Source organism: Hyperoodon ampullatus, assembly GCF_949752795.1.
Source record: "Hyperoodon ampullatus genome assembly, chromosome: 6".
Classification (NCBI taxonomy): Eukaryota; Metazoa; Chordata; class Mammalia; order Artiodactyla; family Ziphiidae; genus Hyperoodon; species Hyperoodon ampullatus.
In genome coordinates, this window is record NC_136919.1 from 28009489 (window position 1) to 28018990 (window position 9502).

The 9502-nt window shown below is 43.8% G+C and overlaps 1 protein-coding gene across 1 annotated transcript; it reads right to left on the reverse strand.

Annotated features, from left to right (window-relative positions):
* Positions 1 to 274: 274 nt before the first annotated feature.
* ALDOB (aldolase, fructose-bisphosphate B) lies at positions 275 to 8614 on the reverse strand (the record flags this gene model as incomplete). The annotated part of the gene is made up of 8 exons (XM_079706585.1): positions 275 to 370; positions 2683 to 2882; positions 3287 to 3461; positions 4336 to 4419; positions 5314 to 5474; positions 6418 to 6472; positions 7496 to 7707; positions 8503 to 8614. 8 exons carry the CDS (start codon positions 8612 to 8614, stop codon positions 275 to 277), a joined length of 1095 nt encoding a protein of 364 aa, XP_079562711.1.
* Between the last annotated feature and the right edge of the window lie 888 nt (positions 8615 to 9502).

Below are 9502 nucleotides of genomic sequence, written 5' to 3' on the forward strand. Positions count from 1 at the left end.
TTAAAGTTTATTCTTTTCTTTGATGGATACTGTGGGCCATGGGGAGCTGGAAGTGTTGTAAGGAAATCACTGTGTGAAATTTCATCAGATCCTTGATATTCAGACTTAGGTTTCAATAACTGATTTTTTTCCTTGTGTCTAAGAACTTAACATACATTGTGTTTCCAGTAGTTCCAACCTAATTTCCAGGGTCAGTCGAAAGGTTGTTGTTTCCCTTCTGCCCTCCTACCAAGACACCTAGAAGCACCAGAGCCTGGCTGGTCGGCCTCAGATTCTAGTAGGTATAGCAGGCTGTGAAGAGCGACTGGGTAGAAGCAGCACCAGAAGAGCCCGTGTGAACATACTGTCCTTTGGCTGCCTGGCAGTTAGCCTAAAAAACAAGTGTGATAGAGGAGACCGAGTTAGAGCAACCCTCTGCTTGACCCTCTTTGCTTCTCATTTGAAATCAGCTTCACCTTCATGTGAGTTTTCTCTGTACAGTGATTTTGCTAAATATTGCTGCTGATACCATTCCTTTCCTTCTATAATGTTACTTCCTTTTTTTATCCCAGTTTTCTGAGCATTTCTCAGGCAAGCCTGAGGTTTGTGTTACTGAGAAGGTTTCTTTTTAGTACTAACAATATTGCAACAACAGTACTAGAAATTCAAGTTAAGAAACTTCTCACTCATATAGTGATAAGGAAATAGAAATTTCAGTCCCAATTTGGGAACCTTGGAATAGTTGAAATATTCTGCTAGAAAACTGACCAGACATAACGTCAAGCATCAAGCAGATGCAGCTTTACTAGAAGAAAAAAAAATTTTTTAAATACATTTTCCATTTTCTACCTATATTTGTCCATAAGAATATATAATTTTTATGTAGTTGTTATCATAATATCATTTGATACCCTGTGTAAATTCCAACTGAAGGTGAGTTAAGAATTATGAAACTTGTAATAATACTCAAATGCCACTTAGCAGTACCCTGTCTTCAAGTCACTGTTGCTATTGTCCAATCTCTCCAGGACTTATTTCTACATCTACAGTGATTTTCAAAGTTAGGTTTCATGGACTTAAGCACTTGTTAGAAATGGAAATTCTCTAGCTTGACCCCAGAGCTTCTGAATCAGAAACTCTGTCGCTGGGTCCAGCCACCTGCGTTTTAACATACCCTTCAGGTGATTCGGATGCATGCTCAAGTTTGAGAACTGCAGCTCTAGATGATAAACTCAGCATCCCTTCTTCTGTGTGGATGACCCTTTTGAGCCTTACTTTCATAATCCCTCCATCCTATTAGCTATATTAGCTTCCCCCTCATCAGCCACACACCAGCACAGCCATATCCATCATCATCACAAGATAAAGCACTACTGTAAAATCTCACACCTCTCTTATGCCCCTGAGATGATTTTTTTAGCTTCTCTGTACACTTCCTTTCCTTTAGTGCCTCATCATCAAACTTCTGGCTACACCTGATTCCTTGCCCAGTCTCCTCTGTCATCAGCAAGCTGAATAAGGCTGTCACTCAAATTTTGGTACTGTTTCATCTCCCTGTTAAACTTGGATTCTTCAACCCTGCTCTTTCCCATTTAGGTTGATCTGAATCTTGCTACATGCATAAGAGAGCTATTAGGGACATTCAGGATCTAAGTTAATGTACCACAAACTATCATTTCAGCTGCATCTTGCTTGATGCTTGGCCATAACCTCTGGTCAATTTCCTAGCAACTACTTCAACAGCTATTCCAAGTTCCCCACTGTAAAGACTGAAATCTCCATACCCTTATCATTCTCAACAGATGCCCTCACCTGTAATCAGTGATCAACCATTGCATCTCTCCACCTCTACAGACCTGATTCCAAACCCATTCTGTTTCTTCCTTCCTCTCTCTCCCTCCTTTCTAAGACCTACTCCGCCACCCATATTTAATATTTAGTCTCATGCAGTGCTGTTTCCTCTAAGTCCTTGTCCTCTTCTAATCTTTAATCTCCCCTCTGGCTCCTTCTGCTTTACAGTTAAACATGACAATGTCTCCTATCTGGCTCAACTCTAAGCTCCCTGAAGGCAGTGGCTGTGTCTGCTTTGTTCACCCCCGTGCTTGGCTCCTAGCAGGTATTCAGAAAGCAATGCTAGTAGCTAAATAAGCCCCTTTTTTGTCCTCATTGTTCCTGGTAACCTTTCTGTGTCTTTTCCTGACAAGTGTCTTGAATGGGCACCTTTCCTTTATTGAACCTGTTTTGTTGAGGGTCACTGATATGCCCCTCAATGACAATATCAGTCTTTTCTCTGCCTTAATTTTTAACCTCTTTGTAGCGTATTGTTATTGATCCCTTGAAACTTCATTCTGTTTGTTCCCAGAATCCTTGGTTCATCTTAATATATTATTGCTGCTTGTCTTGGTGGCTTCTCCTCTTCATCTTCCCAAAATGAAACGTGCCCCAGGTTCATTCCTTGGCCCTCTCATCTTCCCTCTAAAGTGCCTCTGTAACCGTCCTTCAATCTACCATCATCAACCATACTACCAGTGCAGATAATTCAAAACTCTCTGCAGCCTTAACCGTCCTACTCAGCTCTAATGCCACATTTGAAAATGCGTGGTAGACAACTCTCTGGAGATACCTTCGTGGCCTGAAGAAAGCAATGCAAGCAGGCCCCAAGTCTCCACTTGATCAAGTAGATAAGAGGTAGTAGCATCTTACCAGGGCCCGCTTCATAAAAGCCTCCTGGGTTGCCTTCTTGTTTGCAGCCTTGCCACCCCAGGCAGCCAGTGCACTGGCCTGCAGGGCCCGTCCATAAGAGAAACTTAGTTTCCAGGGCTTTTGTAGAGGGCAAAGGTTGATAGCATTGAGGTTGAGAGTAGCATCCTCTTCACTCATGCCACCAGACAAAAAGCAGATGCCTGGAAGGAGAGAAGCCAGTCCCAGTATGTACCCTGCTTGAAAAAGCAAGCAAGGAGCCTGAAAGAAATGTAATGTCTCAATCTTTCCTCCAATTGATTTGCATGGGACTAGGTTGGAGAAATTAGTTTGCCTTTGCTGAAGCTAGTTGGACTAAGGAGAGAAGGGCTTTAGTAAATAAGAGGGCAGTGAAATGTTGAGGAAATCAATGGATTGTGTGCATTTGGACAGACTCAGCATAGGTGGTATCACGGAGTTCGAGAGGGAAGTGCTGGCTGCATGTGAGATATCAGAGGTCTGTTTCATGGCTAGAAGCAGACTACTGCTGGACAAATGCAAATGCTTATGGCACTCCTTCAAAGAATAAGGACTAATACCTCAAGTTAGAGAAGAAAGAAAACCTTACCAGGAACAGCTGCAGGAACAGTACGGTAGAGAGCTGTGACAGTGGCCATTGCCACCTGCTCTGGAGTATACTTCTTGGTGGAGGCATGTCCAGCAGTCACCATGTTGGGCTTCAACAGGGTGCCCTCCAAGTAAACATGATGGTCATTCAGGGCCTTGTAGACAGCAGCCAGGACCTGAAGGACAAGAGGCCCAAATAGGTGAAACCTAGAGCCAGCCGCAGAGTTACCTGACCTTGACACTTCTACACTGCAGGGACGCAGGGTGAAGGAATTCCCATACGTTACTTGGCCAAAGCTTCCCAACTAGCCCCTAGGCTAAGTCAGGGTAATGCCTGCAAACCATAGCCACTGAGCACAGCCAAGTTGGCCTGTCCCTGCTGCCCCTCCCCTAACTGCTCACCGCATGGACTACCAGCATGGCTCTGCTTCCTAGAGGCCCTTCACTCCTTCCCTCCCATTACTCCCTTTGGTCAGTCAAACCTGACTTAATTTAGTTAGCTGGGGACATGTAAACTGGCCTCCATTCTCCATCCCCATAGAAGCTGAGTGATCATAAAAATAAACATTTTAGAGACACAAGTGCTTTCAGATCTCATTTCAGTCCACCTCATTTTGCAAGTAGAGAAACTGAGGACTCTCTTACTTTCTTACAGATATATTGTGGCTAATTTAGAAAGTCACATGTGAAAAAATTACTTTCTAATTATATTGTCTCATGGGAGCCTCAGCTTATTTTAAAGTTTCTTAGTTTAAACATAATGGAAGTGAGGTCCAAAAAGATAATATGACTTGCACCAGGTCCCACAGCTGGGAACATGGATGCTCAAACCCTAATCTTGGTAATGCAGATCCTGTGCTTTTTCATAAGGAGTGTACCATGTGCCCAAAAAAGTACAAGGTTTGATAATACCTCTTTACCTTCTGAATGCTACACAGTGATTCTAACTGTAGAATACCTCATATATAATAGCTGATATACGTTAAGTAAAAACTGTTGTTTAAAACAGATTTTTCAACTGGCATTGGGACCTTTATATTTAAGACTTACCTTCTCAGTAATATACTGGCACTGTTCCATGTCATGGTCTCCATCAGCAATTACCTCTGGTTCAACAATGGGTACTAGCCCATTCTAAAAAGGAAAAAGGAGTGGACAGAATGAAGCTCTGTTCACTAGGATCCTTTCTTTAAGAAGATATTTAACAGTTGTCATTGGTACAAGGTTGAAGCTCTTATGGAGATATACCATATAGGTGACTTAAAGGCAATGAAATTTAATGGGATGTCTAGTAAGCATTTGTGGCTTAGCCAAAAAAGAACAGTGAGGGAAAAAAGTTTTCCTGGAAATGGGGTAAAATAAATTCAATTTATTTTCTTAATTTCTATATCTTATTCTAGAGACTAATCTAGCTAAATCAGAACCTAGCTGTCACCCTTTTAGGGCCGTCAAGCTTAAATCACCAATAAAGATGCCTCTGGCATGAGTTAACTAAGGAATTCAAGCAGAGTTTACAATTCTGACTGGGAAGCTCCAGGTACCCAGAACTCAGGTAACCTCAGCATAGCACCCGCACAAGCAAATCAGACTTAACCTGGATCCCAGAGACACTTCAACATATGTTGGAAACTTTAGCATCAAGCTACCATCCTCCAAGAAATTATCTGAATTGGGACCAGATCAAAGCTGTCACCCTTGAGCTGGGGACTTAAGAGGATCATGTCCTTGGACACGGTGGAGCATAGACAAGCAGATGCCCTGCCCTCAAGAGCCTATTCTTTTAAGACTCAGCTTACAGTTCTTTCGTAGAGGGCTACACTTGATGGCATTTGCCTTTTGGACTCATAGTTGACTTGTGGAACCAAATCTTACCCTACTACACCTAGTACAAGCAGTGAAAAATGCCATCAGGATATACTGGTGAGAGAAAAGGAGGGGGATCGTGTGTGGTTACAGTAAAATTAGAAAGACAGGCTTTGAAGAAAGCTTTCACTTCCTGTATTTTAGCCCGAGGGGAAGGAAAAGCACCTGCTGACAGATGCTGGCATAGCGGGCCAGGGTGTTGGCATTTTCCTGGATAGCAAGGTGGGACGGACACTGGTTGCCAATCTTCAGCACAGCACGCCACTTCCCAAAGTTAGCACCATCTTTCTTATACTGAGCACAGCGTTCAGAAAGGCCATCAAGCCCTGCAAGTCACGAGAGAGAAAGGCTTCTTTGCACCCCTGACCCCTGGGGCTGCTGATAAAGTGAAGTTCACCCTTGGCTTAGCTTTCAGTCATACAGCTTGAGGACCCAAGACATCCAGGCAAAGAAACATTACATCCAGCAAAGAAATAAACATCCCAGTACTGAGCCAAAAGACCTGGGTTAATAAATATGGTTTTGATATATAATACATATTGGATAAGAAGAATAAAAGGAACTAATATTTATTTAGCACTTACTTTGCTCCAAGACATGATTCTAGGCATTTTGCACACCTTATCTCATTTAATAATCATAACAAACCTAATAGTTGTTATACTGTTATGATCTAATAGTCATATTACGCAACCTTCATAGTTGTATATTCATTTTACAGATTTGGAAACTGAGGCTCTGAGAAGTAAAGTAACTTCACCAAGTTTGACAGAGCTGGGATTCAAATTCTGCTTAGCTAATCCAATGCTATGGTTTATACTTGTCTACTTGGGCAGTGATGTACCTTGCAAAATTATCTAAGCAGTAAGTGAGGGAAGCAGCATTCAAACCCAAGCATATCTGGTCCCACAGTTTGGACTCTTTCCTCTCTACTGCTGCTAGATTTTTCTAAAATAATATTCCCAAGTATAAAATATCTTCTCTGTGCAAGACACTGTGATAAGCACTCTATGTGCATTGTCTAATTTAATCCCCACAACTATTCTGCAAAGTAGATATTGTTATCCCATTTTAACTGAGACTCAGAACATTTAAGTGACTAGCCTGAGGGCACACAGTTACTAAATAGAGGAGCTGGGGCTGAAGCACAGGTGTGTGGCTCTAAAACCAGTGTGATAATTCATATTTTGTTTTCCCTCAATCACTTCTTTGCTTCCTTCATTTCTGGCATATACTGGCATGATTCATATCAGTGGGCAATGTCCTTACCTTGAATGGTAGTTTCCTTGTTTGTTCCTGCAAGGGGAGCACCTCCTTGGTCTAACTGTGAATATAAATAATTAACAAGTAATTAGCAGGTGTCAGGTATCCCAGTAAAACACAAGCAGAGCCCCTGGTGCTACATATTAGTTCTCATCTTTCACAAACCAAGGAGTTGAATTAGGAAGGTATTGTATATTAGGCATTGAGGGGACACAACTCAGTCCACAGCAGAAGGGAAGTTACCTGGAAAGAACCAATGTAAGACTGTCAACCCTAAGAGGAGGGAAAGTGTAGAAAGCACAGGGCTGGAGCTTGGGAAGTAAGAAGTAATCTCATAGTACCTGAGATGCAGAGGTGCCATATAAGAGCCACTTCCTTTAAATTATTCATTCATTTATTCAAGAGACATTTATTGAGCACTGTACATGCCAAGCCCTATGCTATTACAGGAGATAAGAAGAATAAGGATGCAGCCTCTACCCTCAGCATAACAGAGGCTAAGGTCATGAGCCCAAGAGGTAGACAGTCTGGGCCTGAACTGGCTCCAAAAATTTTGCCTTGCTGTGGGCAAATTATACTACTTGTAATTCTGTTTTCTAACCTCATCTCTAAAATAGGGATAATAACTGAGTTTACCTCCAGAGGTTGTGAGGAGGAGTAAATGAGTGCTTGGAGTTGTAAGCACTTGACAAATACTAACGATCACTCGAGTTCACGTCGTTTTGGAAGACCCAGTTACAATAGAACAGTAAGTGTTTTAACAGTAACAGCTATCATGAACTAAATAATAAGGGTGTGACAGGAACTGTTTTACAAACTCATTTCATCCTTATAAGAACCTGATGAGGAAGGTACTATTATTCCCATTTTAGAAATGAAAAAAAATTGAGACACAAAGAGATTCAGTACCTTGTAGAAAAATGGTTGAAGGAAGAGGGTACTGGAAAGGTCTAGAAGAGGATCTGGTTCTCAGTGGGAAGGTGATGATGGAAAGGAGAAGAGCAATTAGATGATGAGAGTGGCCCTGACCCAGCCACTGTGTTGGGAGTGGGCCTGTGGTAAGGTGGGAGCGAGATGTATTCACCTTGATTCCCACCACAATCCCTTTTTCCTTGAGGATGTCTCTGAACAGCTTTCCCTGGCTGTCCTTCTGGTAGAGGGTCTCATGGAAAAGGATCACGCCCCCGATGCTCTGGCTGATGGAATCGTCCACGGTGAAGAGCAATTCGCGGAACTGCCGGCGGTTCTCTTCAGTGTTCTCCACCTTGATCCTCTGCAGGCGGCTCCCCATGGTGCCTGTGTGGGCGAGTAAAGGCAGCATAGGAGCAAGCCAGGGCTTCCCTGCCGCCCTCCTCCATGCCAGCTAGCGACCCTCACCAGGATGGACAGCAACACTCTCTTTTTAATTCAGATCATCAAAGCTCCTGCCTCGTTTTTTGTCTCCCCAGGGAAAGACTGTTGTTGCTGTCAGGATGCTGATGAGGAAGTGCATGGGCTGGTCGTGTCAGGGTCAGGGTGGAAGCTACCATAGGGTCCAAGTGGGGCTGCACGGCCCTCAGGCCTCTCTGGTCCAGCCCGGATCTGACTGGATACACAGACAGTGGAAGGAGGGGTAGGGCAGGCTCTTGGCCGCTCTGGCTTCTATAATTTTATGGTGGGCCATGCAGGCCACCACAGCTCTCCCGTGTGCCATCCTGAGCTGCTCTCAGTCACAAGCGCTGCCCTGTTCCTGATGTGGACGTTTCCCTGCTCTCACTGCCCTTCCCTGGCTGACTTTACACTGACTTCTCATTAGCGGCAGAGGTCTCATCCTGCTTACTGAGTTCCTGGCCTTGCTACAGCTTGGATTCAAATGATCCCTGGCAAGGGGGTCTTAAAATGGAGGGCTTGAGCCTTTTTGCTTGGTCTTCAGAAATCTGCCTTCTGGAATGACAAGACGCAAAAGGTCTATGCTTACTGAGTCTTCTGCTCCCACTCCTGTGTATATAAACCTTTACTTCCTCTGAGAGGAAAGAGAATATGATTATCAAGTTGTCTTTGCTAAGTGTAGAATCAAGAGTATGGTTGTTGTGTGATGTTTCTTGCACTCACCTACAGACTCATCTGCAGCCAGGATCCCCTTCCCACTGGCAACAATGCGCTGGGCAATTTCTGAGAGCTCCTTCTTCTGTTCTGAAGTGAGGGCTGGAAATTGGTAGGCCATGGTGACAGGTCTAGAAAAGAGTGCAGGAGAGTTAGTTGTGAACAGAACTGTGGGTCGCTCAAATGGACTCATGACCAAGACAGTAGGTGTGCAGAAAAGCTCCATAGGCCCCTCTGACATTTCTGGCCCATTTCCACAACTGGCTAAACAAATGAGGTCTATTCTGTTTTGGGTTTTTCCCCCTTAAGCCTAAGTAGTTGCGATTAGCCATAATGGATGAAGGTGGGATGACAAAGTTCATGGTGATCCTGAAAAGAATGCCTTTCAGAAAACTTTTGGGATCACTGATCCTGAGACCAAACCAGCTAATGAGTATCCACTTAAATCTGACAAATAGAGGGCATGGCAGTAATTGACTATCTCTTTATTCTATGGATTCCTGGTACCATCAGGGGTTGGATGGCTTGAGGCCAGGACAGTGAGGCTTTCAGCCTCTGCGGCCATTCCTCACTTTGCTCTGTTAGCCTGTAGTCCCCCCAGAGTATTCTCTAGGCAGCAAGCTTGAGAGGAGGAACCACTATTTGCCCTTGAATTTAACCTCCCTTCAACTTTGAGACATAGAGGGTGGGATGTGTCTTTTTCTTATATTCAACCACCTATGAGACCGTTTGGGGCAGATGCAGAGGATTTTCCCTAAGCATCTCTGGGCTGGAGATTCCCATTAGCTCTAAGGATGCCGACGTCATATGTTGATTCCTGCTCCAGTAATTCGCAGCTTCACTGCTTTAGCAAGGAGAGACTGGCTCAAAGATCCCCTACCCAAGCAAGCTCTTAGCAGTGGTCATCTGAAGGGGATCATTGCTCCTGTTTGGCTGCCACTTTGGGCTAGTCTTGAAAATGCAAGCTCACAGGACTCTTATCTTGGATGTAGAAAGAATGGTTTTGCAT